At 53.0% G+C, this 20,958-nt stretch overlaps 1 protein-coding gene across 1 annotated transcript in view; it reads left to right on the plus strand.

Moving 5' to 3' along the window:
* VWF (von Willebrand factor) overlaps positions 1 to 20,958 on the plus strand; it is a 175,320-nt gene that overhangs the window by 36,763 nt on the left and 117,599 nt on the right. The window contains exons 7-11 of the mRNA XM_045296004.1: positions 9,867 to 10,083; positions 11,778 to 11,900; positions 12,738 to 12,849; positions 14,948 to 14,994; positions 20,805 to 20,923. Coding sequence (XP_045151939.1) covers positions 9,867 to 10,083; positions 11,778 to 11,900; positions 12,738 to 12,849; positions 14,948 to 14,994; positions 20,805 to 20,923 — 618 coding nt within the window. The remainder of the gene's footprint in view (positions 1 to 9,866; positions 10,084 to 11,777; positions 11,901 to 12,737; positions 12,850 to 14,947; positions 14,995 to 20,804; positions 20,924 to 20,958) is intronic.

A 20,958-nucleotide genomic window follows, 5' to 3' on the forward strand; every position in this document is an offset into this window, starting at 1 on the left:
CATTCAGTTCTAGTGCTCCCTCCCCACTCCTGCATTCATTGTTTGTTCCTGAAATCCTGTCCCGTCCACCTCACCTCTACATCCCCTATAAACCCTTGCATCAGCTATTATCTCTATACATCCACTCCTTCTGTGCCTCACAAACTGGAGTATCCAACAGAAACAATAATAAAAAAAGCAAAATAAAGTAAAGGATAAAATAATAATAATAATATAAGGATTAAAAATACATATAATGAGTAAGAAAGAACGGATCACCATCAATAGTGAAAAAGCTAGAGGTGAAATTTTTGTCACGGAATAAGTAAGAGATATTTGCACCAAGAACAAATTCAGGTTGAGTCAAGAGGTTGTTCAAATGACTATCAAGTACAATTTAGCATAATCCAGATGATCTCTGTTTGATAGTAAAGGCTGTGGCTAGAAAGAATCTGCCAGAGGCTTAACCTAATTAGACACTCTGCAGATGAACTTGGGGCTCCCACTGGCCTCCATAGCCTTCTAGAAATTGGGTGTTCATAATTTTCGCTCTGATACTTTTCATCATATTGCATTTTGTTATTGTCATCTTTGGATCACACAAGCTGTGGTGCTTCTTCTATGTGGACTTAGTTGACTCCTTGCTTAGATGGCTGCTTGTTTGAATCCAACCCTTTCATGATAGCTGGGCACCATCTGCTTTCTTCAGCACAGTTTGCAGTCGCACCCCTATCTTCAGTGATCATTTCATGAAGGTGAGGATTGAGCAGGGGCATGTGGTCAGAGGTAACTGTTCTTGGATTGGGGCGAGAGTTCAGAGGGAGCCCAGAAGCCATCTGCTTGTCCCTGGTGGTTGCATTATGGCAACATCAAAACTCTGTACGACCAACTACACCACCAACAGCAACAGACCAACTAGTCAAGACACAAAATAGCTACAGGCAGGAAAACCACAACTCACAGAAACAAAAAAGTACAACTTTGCCAATCATCCTCCTGGGGTCAAAGGCGGTTGCACTGATAACATCATCCACTTTCCCAAGGACACAGCCCTCGGGACACTGTTGGTATGTGCAGTCTATGGGAGGACAGTTTTACCTGCAGCTGCAGCCCGAGAGTTGTGGCCCTACACAATTTCATCTCCTCTTTGATGGAGCTCTGTCCGCCCTACCTACGGGGTTGGTACCCGAGCAAACTTCCGCTCCAGGATCTTCTCATGTGATCCTTTTCAGAGAAGTGCTGAAAGCCAGGCATCATGGCATCCTGCTCTCAGGGTGGCAGAGACGTTGCCTATTCGTCTTCACATGACTTCTGATTTTCGTCCCTCTTCTTTCCTCCACGTGGGGAGAGATGGCTGCTCACGAGCTTTCAACACCCGAGAGGCTGCTTGCCAAATTAGGATGTAGGCTATTGTCTTTGTGAACGATGTGATGCTGATCAACCTAGTGTCCCCCTGGTCCCCAGACCCAGTGATTCAGTCCCTCAGGTGCTTGGTTATGACAAAGAAGTTCTCATAACTTGGTTTTTGCTTCATGGGTGATGCATTGTCAGAAAAATGGTTAATCAATAGTATGTGGTATGGGAGCTCAGAGGACTTAGCTCTTAACACAGAAGGTCGTTCCTTATTGGGGTGGGGGTGGGTGGGGAGTAGGATGGGTGGAGTGGTTCAGATTGAGATATTTTCTACTCTGAGTCGGGGAAGACCTCAAACCGAGAACCAGGGTACGGTTGATTTTGTCCTTCCAGCCAGCCGACCCTGGCCCTGGTGCCTGAGAGACTCGCTCAGATGCCTTGCAGGAGCACTGAGGAAAGGGTGGGAGAGGTCTTGGGGGGCTCTTTAGCCATCCATTGCTGGCTCCGGGGATTTCCATGACATATTCAGTTATCCTGTGTCTTAGCAGGGCAGTACCTCAGTTATCTGAAAGAGAGGATCGATCGACTCTGGAGACACCGCTGACTTGATGGAAATCTATCGATCATCTTCCTGGGGGGCTTTGTGGGCCAGATTTGGGAATGTGAGTGGGAATCCCAGGCCAGCTAGGAGTTAGTTACACATCGAATCACTAACCTTTCCCCAGTCAGCCTCACCCTCGGAGGAATGAGAAACTACCCCCTGACACAAGTTAAGTTCTTAAAAAAAAATTCTTTTTTTTCTGAGTTAAATTCTTGAACCCACCACTTCCATCCAATTCAGGCTCCAGGCGCCTCCACCCCTCCTCCAGGGCATCCACCCCAGAGCTGGAAAGAGCAGGGCCTGGCCGAACAATCTCGCACTTTATGGATTAGCCTCTCCTTTCTTTGTTCCCTTCAGTCCTAGGAATGCCTCCCTCCCTTCTCCTTTGTCAGCGCTTTGGGAACAAACACAATAAAAGCTAAGTTTCAGATCTCTTGCTACTGACTACTTTCTCTCCTCCTCCCCCTGCTGCCCTGGGGAGAAGTGCTCCTTTTCGCTCCCGCCCCACCTCAACCTAGCCTTCATCTCTGGAGAGGAGGACTGGTCTTTTGTAATGAACTGAAGATGCGATTAAGATGGGCCATGATTGGGTCTGCCTGCCCGCCCTGGCAGGGTGAGGTCATGGATTGATGGAGCTGAGCTGGAGCTCCTTCGCCTGCTTCTGGCACCCAAACCGGAGCTGAGGAAAGACAGATGGGCTAATGCCAGGCAGTGGAGCCAGGGAGATGCTGGAAGTGGGCACATTAGCCGACCCTGGCTTTGTGTCGCTGCCAAAGCAGTTTAGCTGAGCGCTGAGGCGAGCCTGCTTCTAGCTGTCTAACATTGACGGCAGGCAACAGAGAATGATTAGATCCAATTGATCGCCTTCCCAGAGAAATCTAATTTAATTTTGCAGAAACCATCTAAGGTAAACATTACTACCTGTGTTAGGAGCAACTTGGGCCGGGAGTGACAAGTAAGAGTAGCTCCACAATAGAGAGGTTGATTTCTCTGTCATGTGAAGGAGCACAGGGGCAGGAAGTTCGGGACAGGCCAGGATCGAGGACAGCAGAGAACCTCTCTCGTCCTCAGCACGGGGCTTCCGCCTCATGGGCTAAGGTGGCTGCTCAGGCTCCGGTCCGTCGTCACAACAAGGGAATGAGAAACTCCCTCCTCTGGACACTTCCTGGAGGGTGAACATAAGCTGTCTGCCGGGCAAGGCTTCGCCCGGTGACAGCTAGTTGCAAGGGAGGCTGAACTGTGCCGTCTTGATTCTAACTACCCCTGCGACAGGCGGAAACTGAGGCTTCTGGTTCTGAAAACCAGTGAATGAAAACTCTATGGGTTACAGTGGTCTGGTCTAAGACCAGTCACGGGAGTGGCACAGGATGGACTGGGTTTCCATGGTGCCAGGGGTTGCCAGGAGACAGGGTGATTGACAGCAGCAATGCCAGCAGCCGCATGACTCAGAAAGGACAGGCTAGGTGCTGTGGGACATCTTCCAGTCTGTTAGAGGAAAGAAAACAGACTCACGGAGGTGAGCTTGCTTTCTCAAGTTTGCAGTTCGAAAGTGGCAGTGGTTGGACTCTGGCTCCGCCATTGCTCCCAAACCTGTGTGACATCCACAGGTGCACAGTCTTCTAATCTAACTGGTGGAGGGGTGGGGTGCATCGAGGGGGTTGAAGACCATGCAATTTGTCATTTGGTGACAGATGGCTGGGCTGTCACCTCTTTCTTAGAACAGTGTTTCTCAGGGTCTCTTTATACTCGTGTTCATAACTGAGGGCCCTGAAGCGGTTTTTGTTTATGTGAACTACACCTACCGATGCTGGTCATATTGCAAACTTAAAAAAAAATTATAAATGTTTATAAAAATATATTAAAAAAATAAGCCCATTATGTGTTGACACAAACAATAGTTTTAAAATGAAAACAAACCAACCAACCATATTCCAGACAAGAATTTAGTTAGAAGACGGGCGTTGGGGGATAGTTTTGCGAGTCTCTTTGGTGTCTGGGTGACAGCCGGGCTCTCACCTGCTCTGCATTCCGTGCATCGCGCAGTGTCTGGACCTGCCTCTCCCCTGGCCCCAACATGAGGGCAAGCCTGAGAGCACAGCCAGCACAGTGAAACCTGAGAAAGCCAGAACTTGGAGAGGGCCTACACCTGGCAGAAAAGGGAAACACACGCACTCCCACGAAAATCCGTGACAGGGAAGCGGTCAGGCTGCGCCCTGTTCCGGGCAGGAAGTGTTTGAGAACTGGGAAGGGCAGCTGCCTTGAGTTCTCGCGCCCACGGTTTTCATCGTCGAAGCCAAGTCGCTTGGGCCTCGCAGACTCTTGAAAGGGGTCCTTGGACCCCACTCTGAGAACCAGTGCCCTCCTCAGCTCCTTTTTCTCCCCAGGCCTCGGCATCCAAATCGGGGAGGCTGTTCACACCCAGCCTTTCTGGGAGGACACGGGTTTTCTTGGAAGATGACTCCAAGCCTTTGAGGGGCCAGTTGGGGAAACTGGGAGAGTAGGCTCTTTCAGTGGTGCAAATCGTTAAGTGCTTAACGACTGACTGCAAGGTTGGGGTTCAAGTCCTTCTGGAAGCACCTTGAAAGAAAGGCCCAGCGATCTGCTTGTGAGAAATCAGCCAGGCAAACCCACGGAGCACTGTTCTTCTCAGACACACACGGGCTGCCAGGAGTCTACTGAGCAGGCTGTTGTTTAATTTAGGGCAGGGGGGCGGGGGAATGAACCGTGGAGGGATAGGAAGTGTGAGCCTTAGCACCAGTATTTCCTAAAAGCAGGGGTATGGGCAGAGAGAGGGTTTGTGGAGGATCTTGTGGCCTGGGCAGGCTGTCCGTTTCCATCCTTTCACGACTGAGGGGAGGAACAGGCTTATCTCCTGCTGGCATTTGCACGGACTCATGACTAAGTCCAACTCCCACAGGAAAAGAGGGCACATGGGACACATTCTTAAGTTATGCATGGCTTAGATGAAGCAACAAAATCCTGTTCATCAAATCAATTGCTCCTTGGAGAAGTGAACTGGGGGGAATTAGAGAGGATGACCACGAGTTCCTAAGCAGGGAGTAACCTATGGAAGGACCCGGAGATCTGACACAGGTGGAAAATGGAGATTTATTCAAGGAGACTTTGCCCAGGTCTTAAACCATCTGTTAAGAGAAGCTTAGCCCCTAACACATTAGAACCACGTTCCAGACAGCAGTGGGTCTGTCCCGGGAGGCCTGTGGCAGTGCTGAGCTGGAGTCTCAGTGGAAATGACTGTTTCTCCTCCTGCCTGAAGTCATGCTGTGGGCACTGACTGGTTCAGCCACACTCCTGCCTTGCGGCCCCAGTTTTATCCGTTGTTCAGACTTTGCTGCTGTCCTGGGAACTCTTTCCTGGCATCTTGGCTGCAGGTGTCTTGCAACTCTGATTGGCCACCTCTGGGAAGCCAGTCTTAAACAGGGAGCGAGTATTCCCCTCGGGGAACACCTGGCCCAGGTCGAAGGAAAGCTCCCTAAGAACCCAAGAGCATGACTTACTCTTTCTGTGCCCCAGCACTTCTTACTGCTGCTCTGTGTGCCTTGGGAACATAGCTTCGTTCTTGGGAAAACAGGAACGTGAGAGAAGCATCTAGAGCAATGGATAATGGAAGCATCTAACCCAGTGGGGTGGGAGTAGGGGAACTGGTCAGAAAAGCTTTCCTGGAAAGAAAAGCTGGGCAGAAAGAGGGGACAATGTGGAGGGCAGAGGGGATGGGAAGAGAAAGAGGCTTTATGAAGATTGAGGCCAAGCTACTTGCTGTTGTATTCCGTGTGCCTTGTGCATAGTAGGTATGCAAGAAATATTTGTTGAATAAATCAGGAGGATGTGTTGCAGGGACCAGCAGTAAAGTGTGAAAAGGGGAGTGGAACTAGAGAGGTCGGCTGGAGTCAGATCAGGAAGGGCCTCCCCTGTCTTCCCAATGAGCTTGGGCATTGTCCTGTAAATAGGGTGGGGACTTAGCTTTACATTTCAAATTCACTTGCACACACTGGCGGGACCTAGCCGATCCTCAACTCAGTCAACTCTTGTTCAGCCAATGTTTTTGCTGAGTCCGAGAGCACAATAGGTAGACACTCTCTTAAACTGTGCGGAACTGTCTGGCTTCAGGGTCTGGCCCGGCCTGGCCGCCTGTTGTGGATCTGTGAGATGGCCGGACTGGAAGGCACTGGGTTGAGACAGCCAGGGGCGGGCAGATCTGCTCCAGGTGCTGGGAATGTCCAGATGGCCTGCCTGGCTGTCAGCCTGTGGTCACTCTGGGAGGTGGAGTCAAGGTGCGGGAAGACAGGGAGACTCGGGTGACAGGATGCCAGGCCTTTGCTTTTGTTTCTGATAAGGACCCTTGCTAGATCCCAGGTACACGCTGGAGGCCAAAGGAGATCTCAGAGGGCGGTGACTGTTTTTCAGAGTCTACTCCCATCCTGCAGGCAAATAAGCAGAAAACACCCTTCTTGCTGAGGCTTTCTGTAAACCATTTAATTTCTCCAGGAACCTCCCAGGAGATGGGTTGCAGTGCTGCTCCCAGTTTCCTTTGAGTAGGGGCGGGGGGAGTTGACTGGGGCCAGCTGGAGATGGGCCGTGCTGGCTCTGCCCACCAGCTCTTTGAAAAGGGTGGTGGTGGTGGTGGTGGCTACACTCCTGGGGTCTCTTCTTTTTCCTGCCTGATCCTGGGTCCTGTCAGGTAAGATGTGCTAGGGGCCTGGATCCTGTCCCAACAGGAGTTGCCCTGTGGCAGGGGGACTGCTCTAAGCCCAGGGGTTGACAGTGATCCCTAGGCCCTCCTTCCTCTCCCCACCCCACCTCACCCCAGGGGAGTTGCCTTTTTGAGTTTTCCTCTAGTTCAAAGTGGTGGGTGGGGGGAAAGTGAGGCCAGAGCCTGGGCATGTGGTCCTCTCTTGAGACACCCTCAGCTGCCCTTTGAAGATTGGGACCTCACTTCCTGAGTGGCATTACGGATGAGGCAGGGGGGTGGGAGAATGGAGACTGACAGCCACAGGCCTCAGCCTCCCCCACTTAATCTCCACATTGCCCGCGAGAATGGAGCCGGTCGGACTCATTACATGGCAGAGGCTCCCCTCTTCTGGGGGAGTGTGCACCTTCCAAGTAACAGCTTCACCACAGCGGCCCTTCTGCCCACAGAGACCGGGAGATGTGTGGTCCAGGCAGCTGGAGACAGGGGAGAAGGGACAAATGTGTCCTGGTGTTCTGCTGGTGCTCTGCTCACCACTCAGGAAGATGAGCTTAATGGCAGGAGGGAAGGTAGAGGGGACTGCTCTGGTGGCCAGGACACCAATGGTGATGACGTGAAGGGGTCACCAGGCACTGTGCCAAACCATGTACGTGCAATATCTCCTTCGATCCTTGCTATCATATAGGAACTATTATTGTCCTCCATTCGCTGAGGTCACAGGTCAAGGTCACACAGCTCGTGGGGTGAGAGTTGCAACAAGGCCGAGTCAAGCTAGGTCTGCCTAGCTCTGTCACTGCCTGGTCACTGCCTTCGGGAAACTTTTTTGGTTTCCTCCGGTGCGAAATGCCAATGGTGGCGAGAGGAAGGAGCAATGAAATCATGTGGGGCCTAAGCAGGCACAGAACTGCTTGCAGTTGTCTGCACCGATGCCTGCCGGCTGTGTGGTGTGTGTGTGCGGGAGATGGTGTCCAGATCTTTGTTTCCACTCAGTGTGAGGGTGCCCTTGTCCAGAGAGGTGAGAGGGTTTGCCCAAGTCCCTCTCACCAGGAAGTGACTGCACTGGGGTTAAGCCTATGCTTTTAGCATCCAGGAAGTCCCCATGGGTGTGGAGTCTCCCATCTGGCCAGAGATAATTCCGAGGGTGGATCACAGAGGGAGTACCAGGAGCAGCAGTGGCTCCCGGAGTGGCGTGGGGGTGGGGGCGATGCTGCTAACCATCCTCACCCACAAACTGGCCTGCAGCAGTGTTGCAGCTCCACAGCCCTGGCCCACCGCTGCCTTTGAAAGTGGGGAAGGAACCGGCCAGGTCCAAGTCCAATCTGTTGAGGCCACCGCCCAGGCCTACTCAGGTTTGTTGTTGTCTGGAAGCAGCTCTGACATTTTGCACTGCTTGCCTGGTCTGATGTAGATTCGAGGGCCCAGTGTAGCATAGTGGCACTGTAGGCAGGACAGGGTTTTGTGGTGGCGCCGGGTGTTTCTTGTGGGTGATGAACACCAGGTTGAATGTTTATTCCTCTATGACGCTGTGGGTTAGGGACTGGGCTGCTATCTGCTTGAAGGGCGTTCAAATCTACCAGCTGTTCCAAGGGAGAAATTCGAGGCTTTCTGTTCCCAGAAAGATTTCCAGCTTTGGAAACCCTATAGGTAGGGTCACTATGAATCCAGATGGACTCAACGGTGGGGGTATGGTTTGGGTTTTTTTGGGTACTTTCCACAGTGCCATGGATTATGAACCTGGTTTTGGGACTGCTCTGAGGGCTCTTGGTCCAGTTTGAGCACACCGGGTTTCTTGTCTCAAAACTGGTCATTTCTTTCCTCTTTTTATTCTCCCCCTAGGAACACCGATTTGATTTTCCATGTAGAGATTCTTTTATTTCTTTCTTTGAAGCTGCAAGTTGTCTTTTCATTCATTGCTGGTTCCCAGGAAAGCATGCATACGCATGCAAAAAAGGTGCAAAACTGCCCCTGCCCCCGCTCCCTGTATTCCTATGGGTAATACTGTGTTGTGTCAGATCTAAGACGTTGTTGATTCTATGGTTTATCATCCTTCTCCTACCGCTAAGTAAGAGAGAAAGCGCTGCCAACTCAATTCTGATGTGATCACGAAACTCATGGAGGAGGAAGTTCACGTTAATGGCAGAGGAACAACACACAGCAAAGGAGTGTGGGAAAAGTTGGCAGGGCTCAAAACAAAGACTATCACGCATGCCGCTGAATCTTCCATACAGAAACGGTTGGCTTGGTGTAGGTTTTGCTGTGTATATTCTCAACAACAAAAATAAAGTCACTTATTAAGATACTAACGTGTTGTTGGTTATCAGATGCATCCAAACTTGAGATGCTAAACCTGTGGGGGAGAGGGGGGGATGTTGATTGTGAATCATGAAACCAGAATTTAGAGATAGTTATAAATACAATACACAACAACACACAGCGATATTTATGCTCAGGAGTTCGCAGGAGTAAGAAACGTCATTGATTGCAAGCCTGCCTTTGGTTCTTAGCTTGAGGGTTATCAACACACGGATAAAACCTGGGATCTCTGGGATACTTAGAACCGTAGCATGGTTTTGCTGATGGGAACTGGGCGAAGACAGGAATCATCTGGAACGTGAGCCCCCACCCCCCAAACAAAAACAAACAAAACGTACTGCTGAACCCGTACCCCCAATTTACTGAATTTCAATCTCTAGGGACAAAACCCTGGAGTCCATTAAAGCCTGGTCTCTCGCCCACAGTGAGAAGATCAAGGTCAGGCAGGGGAGGGGACTATGTAATGCCTAACTGTTGGGGGGCAGTATTGCTGGGCTCTGAAACCAAACATGACGGCTGAGCAACGCCATGCCGAGCTTTTGTGGTTGCTGGTACTCCCTCTCACCTTTCATCGGGCACCGCCTGCCAAGCAGTTCGGGGCCCAAGAAGCTGCATTCCAGCCCGAGTGCAGGATGTAACCTTAGTTTCGTCCACTTCACAGAGCACGACTCCGGGGTCTTTCCTTTGATGGATGGCTTGATTAACGTAACTCATGTGTAGGAGCACCTACTGGGTGCCAGGGACCGTGCCACGCGCTGGGAGGGCAGTGACGACCCCGTTGGTGTCCGGAGCATACATGCATACATACGTCTGCTTTGTTATCCTGGAGGACTTCGGCCATCCCCCGCTGCCACGAGCTCAGGGGCGAAGTGGGCAGGGGGGCCCCCTGGCTGACGAGGCCATCTTGTTCCGCAGGGCCTGTGGGAGCGATGCCAGCTCCTGAAGAGCGCCTCGGTGTTCGCCCGCTGCCACCCCTCGGTGGACCCCGAGCCCTTCGTCGCCCTGTGCGAGAGCAGTCGGTGCGCGTGCTCCCAGGGCAGAGACTGCGCGTGCGCCGTGCTCCAGGAGTACGCCCGCGCCTGCGCACGGGAGGGCGTCGTGCTGTACGGCTGGACTGAGCACAGCACCTGCCGTAAGTCAGCTCCCCGCCCGCCGCTCGCCTCCTGGCGCGCAGAGCAGGGGCCCCTCCGGAAGCGGCACGGCTGTGCCAGCATTGCTTGCCTCTGCCACATCCCCCGGGCTTCAGCAGGGCCCTGCAGAGTTGTCATGCTCCTGGAGTCCGGGGCCTGGAAGGAGCCTGCCCTCTGCCCCCTGGTGGGGTCAGAGCTGGCCCTTGACAGTGACCGCTCCCCCAAAGACAGGGAGTGGCCACGGTTGAATGGCCTTCCCCGGGGCCTTTGTCCGGCTCTGCTCTCGCGGCACGTCACCCCATCAAGTTCCCTTTGACCTCTGTCACGAAAGGAACCTCTTTCCTGCCTCGCAAAACGTTCCCTACTTCGGACCCGAATCTCGGCACTTGCAGTTCCAGTTGACGTCTTCCCGGCCTGCTGTCTGAATCGAGAGGCCCAGGGAGTTGGCTCAGCCTTCCGGGGGACGGTCGTTCAGAGGCCGGAAAGCGTTTATTAAGTTCTTCTCTTTTATTAAATCAGCCCTTTGGCCTCCAGGCTGAACACATTCTACCCCCCCCCCCCCCCCCCCGCCACTTCCGGGCTCTCGGGAGGTGCTTTTTGGACCCTTCTAATCTCCTTGGGTCCCTAATGAATGTCACCATCCCCAAATTACTGTGATTAAGTCGGGCCTCTGGACACCTGAGAGAGCTCTCACCCAAAGCCTTTCACCGATGAAGAGCCTGCAGATGGACAACCCGTTTGGAATAATCACGCAGAAAAACACAGACCGACAGAGGCAAGGGAGCAGGCAAAATATTTACACTGCACACATGTTTTTCCATTCGCAGCAAACCGCTGATAATGCTTTTCAGCTTTGCCTTGGGAGTATTAGAAAGGTGAATATTAGCAGTTGGTTTCTCCTCTGTATGGAAAACAACAAAAGAAAGGTGGATCGGGAAGTTTTTGTTTTTAAGGTTGGGTTGAGGACATAGTTGATGTCTCTTGAAGGTGAAGATGCTTAGGGGCAATTGTTTGGTGTCATGAAGCCCCCGAAGAGAGCTTTGGTATGACCTGGCCTTTGAGGCCGCTAGAGTACCAGCTGGCCATGAAGTAAAGAGAAAAGAGGAGTCCCAGTCCTTGGTCTTGAAGAGATGGGTCCAGTGGAAGAGACTATGTCGACATTTAGGTGGTTGGATCCTGCAGGTATTCTTGCAGCAGAGTAGAAACAAATGCAGCATGAATGGTCCTTATGCAGAGAAAGTGGGCATGAACAGAGTTTGCCCCTGCAAGGTAGGCCATTGGGTTAGGGTCAGTTTCAGGGGGAGAGCATCCTTCTGAGGATGGGTTTCATGGAGGACACCATTGCTAACTGTCTTTCTTCAACATGAGGGGTTTTCTTTCACCATGAAGGAGATTTGGGTTTTAGAACAAGGCAATGTCACATTGTTAACGGGGGACAGATGACCTAGGAAGGAGGGGTGGTCCTAGGCGACATGGGTGTGTCCCAGCCAGGACCTCATAAGAGGGAAGGTGGCCTTCAGATTAGGAGTGGCTGGGCAGTGAGGGGGCCTCAAAGACTGTGTGTTGGTTCCTGGGGTGGAGACAGCCCGTACAGTACACAAAGTGGGCCTAGAGGCTCAGCATATGAGTGTGGTTTATCAGATTCTGCAATGGAGGAGAACCAGTGGGGGGAAGTGACTTTGGTTTTCCATTTTAGGACCGGCCTGCCCCGCTGGCATGGAGTATACGGAGTGTGTGTCCCCTTGCACCAGAACCTGCCAGAGCCTGCACATCAATGGAGTGTGTCAGGAGCAGTGTGTTGACGGCTGCAGCTGCCCTGGTAATAAACGTACCACTTTATTTACGGAGCCAGGACCTTGCCAGTGCCCTTGGCTTTGGGAGGCGAGATGAAGGCCACTTGTGTTTGTGCCCCTCTGCTAAAATCAGAGGCCTTCTATTTATTCCCCCCCCCCCCAAGTCTTCGTATAAACTGATCAGGATTGAGCTGGTATCTGTTTTGAATTTATGTTTTCCTGCTGTACTGTATCCATGAGAGCCCTTCTGTCTGGGGAACTGGAAGAATGGTCTGGGTTCCAACGGTGACTTTGTCTGGGCAGCACGTGGCCCAGTCTGAGCTACAAGGTTTTTATTTTATTTTTTCCCCAGTTAGGTGGCAGGGAACCAGTGTGGGAGAGAGAATTTACAAAGCTTTCCTGGATTTGCCCAGGGAACTCGGCTGAAAGAGAGCTTTGCACTAGAGTCTTTCTTAAGAGAGACTTTATGTGCTTTGTGAAAACTCCTTGTTCAATCATCCTGTGTGTTTGGACTCATGACTTCCCTACTGGAAAGCCTTCCACAGAACTCCCTTGCCCATCTCTTCATTTGCATAATGGAGATTGCTAATCCCCTCTGATTTCCTGGGAACACAGGAAGAAAACTCAAGCCTAACCAGAATTAAGTGTTCCCCTGTGGATGACCCTAAACTCAGCCCTTTTCTGAATGTTTTTAGCGTGAATAACCTCTCGCTTATATTAATTCATGTGAAAAGTAAACATCCCAGAACTTCTTGGTGAGTTTCCTGGAAGCAGCTGGCCACCTGTGTGGATTATATACTTGTGAAGTGAGTAGTGACAAGAGGACAATGTTAAGACCTCTGCTTTGGTGTCCTTGAACCCAGATGGGCAGCTACTTGATGAAGATCGATGTGTGGAGCCAGCCGAGTGTTCCTGTGTGCATTCTGGGAAGCGCTACCCTCCTGGCTCCTCTCTTTCACAGGACTGCAACACCTGGTAATGGAGACTGGGAGGGCAGGCCAGTGGCTAGGGTAGTAGAGGCAGTCCCTGATGGGACAGGGCCTGGGCTGGGCCCAGGAAGAGTAGACTTGAGGTATTTGGTTGCCTAAGGACTTGAAGGTTGTAATAAAGAGCATGGCTTATCTTACCAGTACACCAGGAGGATGGGCGGGGTCTAGAAGGGAAGCATTTTATGTGCAAATCAGCTCTAGCTCTCCCTTACATTTTGCTGTAAAACATGATGTTTTTCCTGCCCAAGAGGGCCGATACAGCAGTCACCAGGCAGCACCCGCTTCCTTCTCTCCTTGAGCTCTTTCATTAGGTGGTGGCGGCACAGTGATTAAGGGCTGCTGTAACTGAGGGAGCCCTGGTGGTGCAGCGGATTACATGTTGGGCTGCAAACCACAAGGCCAGTAGCTCGAACCCACTGACGGCTCTGTGGGAAAAAGATAAGGCTTTCTGTCCCCGTACAGTTACAGTCTCAGAAACCCACAGGAATAATTGTACCTTGTCTTACAGGATTGCTATGAGTCAGAATTGACTCGGCGGGAGTTCTTTTGAGTGTGTAACTGAAGGTTGGTGATTCTAATGCACCAACCATCTCCGAGGGAAAAAGACCAGACTGTCTATTTCTGTAAAGATATGACCAAGAAAACTCTATGGGGGCAGTTCTACTTTGTCATCTGGGGTTGCTACCAGTTGGAATTGAATCTATGGCACCGAACAACATGGAATCCCTAGAGGGGCACTAGTGGTTCAGGCTGTCCATCTGCAAGACCTGGGTTTGATTCCCAGGGAATGCCTCTCTCACACAGGCACTAAGCCTCCGTCAGCGGAGGCCTGTGCGCTCCTCTGATGCAAGTTGCACTGAGGCTTCCTGGCAAGGACACGCTAGGAATGAAGGGTTGGCAATCTACTTCCCAAAACTCTGCCCCTAGAACCACAGGGTCTGATTCTGGTGCATGTGGAATTGCCATGAGTCGGCATTCACTTGGTGGCATTTATCAACAACCATAACAACGACAGCAGCAGCAGCGAGTCCCTTGGTGCGACAGCAGTTAATGTGCTCAGTTGCCGAGGTTCAACTCCACCCAGAAGTGCCTTGGGGGAAAACCCTTGTGATCTGTTTCCAAACAACCGGCTGTTGCACACCCGATGGAGCTACACTAGCACACCGGGGGCGCCATGTTGTCGTTAGGTGCCATTGGGCCGGTTCCTACCCATAGCAACCCGGTGCCCAGTCCTGCACCATCCTCATAGTTGCTCCTCGGCCCAAGCCCATTGTTGCAGCCTTTGTGTCCATCCATCTTCTTGAGGGGCTGCCATGAGTCAGAGCCTGCTTGAGGGCAGCTTGTTGTGTTTTAGGGAGCAGCAGGGCCTTGTGGGGTATACTCAGGGGGACTGGGGAGGAGCCTGTGACCCTGTCACTGCTAGGCTCAGGTCCTCTTCTCAAGCAGTCCCTGCGGATGCCTGCTGTGGCCAGGCTGCCTGTGCCCACGTGCCCCAGGAAATAACTCTCCGTTTCATCTCCAGGCCCCTTCTCTGCTGAGCAGGCTTTAGCACCGTACATACTTCCCCTTCAATGAGCCGCTGGGGGCTGAAGGCCCAGTAGATTTTTTTCAGGGACATAGTGTTTTCCAGGTACCCTTCCTTCCAGTGCTTCTCAGTTAGGGCTTCTTCCCCTCGGCAGTCTCTCCAAGATTCCTTTGTGGCCAAAACCTTGTCCTGCGTTGCCCTGCTAGCCTCCTAGCCAGCCCTCCGGCATCAGCTACTCTCTCTTTTCAGGCCCCTTCCTCAGAAGCTGTGGTCTCTTTTGTGAACTCCAAACCCAACCACATCCCCAGTTTTTAGCCTTCCAGGTGGCCCCAGTGTTTTTACCCTCGAGGGTTGATCTAAAGGTTGGTGGTTCAAACTCACTTCATGGTGCCACGGAAGAAACGCTTGGCGGCCTGCTCCCAGAGAGATGACAGCCAAGATGACACTGAGGGACCGTTTTACTCGGTCATGTGTGGGCTCACCATGAGCCAGGCTTGTTGTGGCTGTGGCAACATGAACTTTGCAGAATGACCAGTGACATCACTTCTCTCCCTAACAGCATTTGCCGAAATAGCCTGTGGGTGTGCAGCAACGAAGAGTGTCCAGGTAAGCGGCTTCCGGCTCCTTCCATCTCTTCTCCCCCAACCACCCCTCCACCTGGCTGGATGATGGGGAGGCCACACATCAAGGTGGGGGTGTGGCAGAAGGCCCCCTTTGCACAGTGTGGCTGCAACCACGTGACCACAGCTCTGGTTTCAGACACCAGCTGTGCTAACTGGGTCCTGGCCTAGAGGAGGGGGGCTGGCAGCAGAGGAAAGGGGTGCGTGCACCTGGGCTCGGGCTTTGCTCTTTCCTCGGCGCCTCGTTGTTCAAAGGATGCAGGGTGGCTGAGCAGCCAGGCTGTCAGGTCACGGCAGACTGAGCAAAGGGACTCACTCACCCACGGTGCAAAATGGCAGTGAAGAAGGGCCCGAGCCCCAAGGGAAGCTTTAAGGGGCGTGTTTTGAAGTGTGTGAGACGAAGACCCTAGCCTGCCCCAAGTGTGAAGAAAAGGAGATCACCAAACAGCTTGCACACTCCCCTCCCACCGCCTCCGTGCCTGCCCTGGGGAAGGTGCTTAGGAAAAGCTGTCTTGAAACTTCAGCCCTTCCATTTCCATCTGGGCGGTGCCAGCTCTGGCCTGCTGCACTGCCTCCTTGCTCATTCTCCGTCCCCAGTGAGCCCAGCTCTCCGCCTGGTGCCTTTCCCCCTCGGTGGTAAACAGCAAGCTATTACCGCATGCTGGACCTGGTGCTCTGAGGCAGGCGCTCTTCGTTCTCACTTCACACAGAGGAAAAAGGCCCCGCGGCGCTAAGTCACTTGTTGGAAGTGACATAGCTGCTAAGAGGTGGAGTCTGGACTCGAACTCAGAACTACAGGCTTCCTGCCTCTGCCCATGCGCTTTCCCTCTCCTTCCTAGGCCCCGATCCACTCCTTCACTGGAGAGTCGTTGCCGTCCCTTCCTGAGCTCAGGAGAGGCCCTGTGTGTTCAAGGCAGCCTCACTGAGTTCACAGGGTATTTTCTGGATGGCCTGATGGGAAGGTAATTGGCTTCAACTCTGTGGTTTGCTGAGTGGCCTGCTGTTTCGCCAGTGAAACCACTCAGCCCTCGATATCTTGTCAAAGCCTTGGCTCTGAGCCACTTTCCTTTGATTCTGGAGTGGAGTTGACGGTAGCCTCGCAGCCAGTTTCCACTCCGGCAAGCGCACATGCACTTTCTGCACCTTGCCTCAGGTGAGAGGCAGGGCCACCAGGGGGAGACTGCAGGTAGCACTTCAGGTGGCAAGAGTGGGCGGGAAGTTTCTGGAAGTGGGTATGCTTGGCTCTTCCAGGGAAGCATAGAGCTATCCAGGGGTTCTGTGCAGGCCCCTGGAGGAGCTGACCTTGGGTCTGAGGAACCTAGATCTGGGTTTTGATTCCATGGAACAAGGAGGGAATGGGCTGGTTCTCCAGTGCTGTCTAACAGATTGCCAACACAATGCAGCAGCTTCCGCAGAGAGCATTTCCTGTGTTGGAGTTCCCTTCGGGAATCTGCGAGTGTGTGCCCCCGAAACCCTGCGGGGGTAGTCCTCCTGTCTCAGAGGGTCACTGTGAGGGGGAGTCAGCTGGATGGCCTGGGGCTGGGGCTGGGGCGTGGAAGGGTCTGGGAAGGATTTGTCTGGCGCTGGGAAGATGGGAACCGAGAACTTTCCATTCGACCCCAATCCTATCAGCATATCCAGGAGGCAAAGGACGGGGGCTGTGGGTAGTAATCCCACTCTCCCAGTTGCGTGCTTTTGGCAAGGTGCTCCTTCATTCCAAACCTCAGGTTCCTATTCTGTAAATAGGGCTGGCAGCACTAGCCCCGTCACGTGGCAGCCGGGAGGCTGTGGTGGGCTGACACACAGTCGGGGTGCAGAGCATGTTAGCTGTACCCTCTTTGCAGAGCACAGAGGGGGCTATTGGGTTGAGCAGAGTCTGAGGAGGATGGAGACCCGGGCACTTGAGCAAGGGGGGCAGAGGCTGGCGGAGAGCTGGTGGAGTGGGGATGGGGCCCAGCTGGGCAGGGGGAGCAGGAATGTAAGATGGAGCTGGCACTTGAAGGTGTGTGTGGCCAGTCGCCCTACCTGGAGGGAAGGGGGAGAGCTGCGCCTGACTGCTGCTGTAAGTTCCAGTCTCGGGTCCTGTGACTCAACTGTGGAATCCAAGCTCCCTCTGTTTGGACGATAATCATTGGTCAACAGGGGCTGGGGGTAGTAAACCAGGGCGGATGCCTCTCCCACCTGCACCTGTGTTCCCAGGTGCCCGGGGTTCCCGGGGGGTTCTGACTCCCCAGGGTGATGGGAAGTACCTCTAGTTTGCCCTGGCCTAGATTGGGGCTCAGACTCCCTTCAGGCCCGGGCAGCACGTCTCCTCGACAGCCTCTCCATGCAGCTGCATTGTGCTCTGTTCCTTGTGTGCCCCATGTGCACCAGCACCTGGGACAGGATGGCGCCAGGCACGGCCCTAGGCAGTCTGGCCATGAGGCTGCACGAGGCCTTCGAGCTTGTTGTTAGCAGCCGCCCTCCCTCCACTTGGACTCTGAGAACTGCTGCCCCACAGGGTTTCCTGGGCTGTGGGTTTTTTGATGAAATCCGGTCACCAGGTCTCCCTGTCACGGGAACCACTGGTGGGCTTGGACCACTGACCTTTTAGTTAGCAGCCAAGAGCCTGACTGTTGTACTGCAGGGAGGGCTCCGCAGGTTCAAATCTCGGGTGACCGCTTGGGGACCTTGGACGAGTGCTTTAACTTCTCTGCCTTCATTTCACATGGGGAATGAGGATGAGCCCAGCAAGGAGAGGGTGGCTGCAGAGACCTGAGAAATGCACGGAGGGTCCGTGGTGGCTTCACTCACCTGTTACCTTGGGGGGAAGCCTGCGCTGCTGTGCTAAGAGCTCGAAGTGGAAGAGTGGAAGATGATGACTTGACCCACTGACTGCAACGAAAGTGATTGTGTGCCTCCACCAGAGAAGAGGGAGATTCTTCTTGCCGCGGGGCTGGATCTGTGGAGACGGCTGCCTCTCCCACGCTGTGTTTGCTTCTGCTTTCTGTGCGCCCACCAATCTCCGTGTCCGTTTGCTGCCTGCGGGGTGAGGGCTGGCGCTGTGGGGGGTTCTCTCTAGGCCGAGAGCCTGTTGGCTTTGCCACGTGGCCTGTCGAGCGGGCTCACACCCCAGTTCTGAGATTAGCTCCGTCCTACTCTACAGCTCAGCCACCCAGGACCCCAGGTTTCCTGTGCCCGCAGTGCTGTCCCCAGTGTGAGTGTACCACAGAGATAAGAAGTGCCATGTGATCTCTAGGCTTCTGATTTATGGAGATGCCAATCGGTGGGAGTCCGAGTGGGAGCTCAGATTGGTGGCTTACATCCCAGGCCTGGCGGTCTCGCTTCCGGATCTTTGCACGCTTTCTCCCTGACCCCTCTTCTCCCGGGCATTGTCAAAGATAAGGTTAGAGGGGCTCAACTTCTTGCTCAGATAAGAGTGCTCCTGAGAAAACAGAAAGGCTGGGGGAAGAAGCCCCACCCATTTTCCTGTAGCAGGGTCAGGACATTTGACAGCAATGACCTGGTGTTTACAGAACAGTAGTAATGTTCTGTAAATGAGCCATTTTATTTGATTTATTTTCTGCTTCTAAGAACAGACATTTTCCCATGAGAGTAAGTCAAAAAATATTGCTACCAACCCATCGCCAGCTTTATTAAACAAAAGTACCCAAACATGAAGCTATTGTTTCTTTTCTCTGTGAACATGTACTTGCGAAGGTAGTGTCTCCATCTCTCTAGCCTTTTAGCGGTGGGGGGTGTGTGTGGGGTGGGGTGGAGGATCTGCATCATTTACTTTACACCAAGACCAACAGTCCGTTCAAGTAATCGGGTGAATGGCATGAGGTTTCCCAACCACACTCCAGCAGGACAGCCCTGCTGCTCTCCTCGGAGGATGAGCAGGGTGCTGCGACTAGAAAATAAATTCCTTGGCATAATTTTAGTGGCCTTTCCCCCACCAATTCAGTTTGAAATTTTCTTAAAATTTCTTTGCAGTAAGCCCCTATGGTCATTCCGTGTCCTTCGAGAACAATCTATCAAGATTTGGAATCCCCCAAATTAGTAGCCATCACTTTCTGAGCTGGCCTCTTTGCCTTGATTGTAACTTGTCCAGCAGATCCTCATGGAAGCCACTGTCTTGATTAGACCTGGCTTTCTGGGTCATATTGGTATATCTATGACTTGGCCCCAGTGATGATTCATTCTTTCCATAATATCATCTCCTTTGCCTTCTACATTTCTTTCATGAATGATGGCAGGGTAAGTAAGCTCTCTTAGCCAGCGCATCTTCGCACGTTGCTTTAACCATCCATGAAATCCAAAGATTACTGAGGCCAAGCAGTTGACATGAAGTAGAAAATTCCAAACTGTGGGGTCCCAACTTCAGTAGACACGGCATCAGTGTTAATTGTATGGTCATCTTCCACCCATTTCTGGACCTGAGCCAGTTACTTCAGTTACCCACGTTGACACTCTTCTCTTGGTTTATCTTTGAAGTCTTCCTTGAAAACTTGTTTTATGTGGGAACAGCACAGTTTCCATAATTTGGGAAGCTGTCCACTTGAAACACTAGCCGCTTCCTCTGATGGAGCTGCCATGGTCTACATGGAGCTGCTGTGGTCCCCTTGGCTTTCCATGGTCCCCATGTGTCTGCCGTGGTCTGCGTGGAGCTGCTGTGGTCCCCGTGGGTTGCCACGGTCCCCATGGGCTGTGTGTCTGTTCCTTTTCCTATAATGTAGAAGGCAGCGATGAGAACAGGGAGAGGAAACACACAAGGGGAGGTGGGAAAGTGCCCTGGATGCCTGGCTCAGCGTCAATGAGTCCATTGTGGCCCTGGGGATGGGGTTGCCCTGAGCTGGGGGAGGGCTGCTGGGGAATCTCTGGAGGCGTTGCAAGGACCTTGATGTGCAGGGACACTTTCCCAATGTGCTATCTCTGGTCTGAGGTGCACCAAGCCAGAGGTGCAGAGTCTGGGCTGGAGATGGGGAGGATGATGGGTGGGGGGGAGCAGGGAGGGAGGGAGGAGTTCAGTGCTCTGAGTTGCAGGGTATGAAAAAGAGGAGTCCTGCCTGCCCCCCCCCCCCCCCCCCGCCCCCCTCTCGTCCCACCACAGCATGGCATGGCGCTGGCCTTGCAGAACTCAGCAGTGCCCAGGCGGTGGTGAGATCATGGGCAGATGGCCTCCAGGGCCCCCATTGGCCCAGCTGAGGTCACAGCATAGGCTTGCCTGTGAGGAGGTCTGGGAGCCGCCTATCGGCAGAGGGGGCATGCTGATGGAGTCCACTCTCTCCCACTGAGACTCCGAGTTTCCTGGCTTCACACCTCCCGTGCCACCTGCCCCTGGGTTGTCCTTTCTGCCCACTTGCCCCTAGGCTTTATCAAAGAGCTCTCTGCAGAGGGGTGGAGGGGTGGAGGACGGGGTTGTGTCAGCCAGCCCTTAGCTCAGAGAAGGCAGTCAGTCCGACAGGTCCCTCCATGGCTGAGAACTCTGCAACTGTTACCTGTGCTTGGCCCTGATCCCAGTGGGAACACAGAACCTGGCAGGAGCAGCTTCTGCACACGGGGCCCAGGAGGTGTGGGTTCTAGTCCAAGATGCGCCACTGACTCGGGGAGACTTTGAACAAGCCACGTCCCCTATTTCCCCATTTGTAAACTGGACATGGTGCTCCAGCTCGGGCACCATGTGGTTGGAGGGGTAGGACAGGCGCCAAGCCCCTGGGTAGAACTGGTGCAGAGCAAGCCCCTGGAGCTCTGGCGGGCAGACTCTCTGCTTGTATGTACGTTCCACCTCAGCCCCTTTTATCCGTGACCCTGTAGGCGAATGTCTGGTCACTGGCCAATCCCACTTCAAGAGCTTTGACAACAAGTACTTCACCTTCAGTGGCATCTGCCAGTACCTGCTGGTCCGGGACTGCCAAGACCACTCCTTCACCATTGTCCTGTAGCAGGGTCAGGACATTTGACAGCAATG

The sequence above is a fragment of the Echinops telfairi genome, unplaced genomic scaffold (assembly GCF_000313985.2).
Source record: "Echinops telfairi isolate 266 unplaced genomic scaffold, ASM31398v2 ScPeMD7_7356;HRSCAF=8355, whole genome shotgun sequence".
NCBI classification, from domain to species: domain Eukaryota; kingdom Metazoa; phylum Chordata; class Mammalia; order Afrosoricida; family Tenrecidae; genus Echinops; species Echinops telfairi.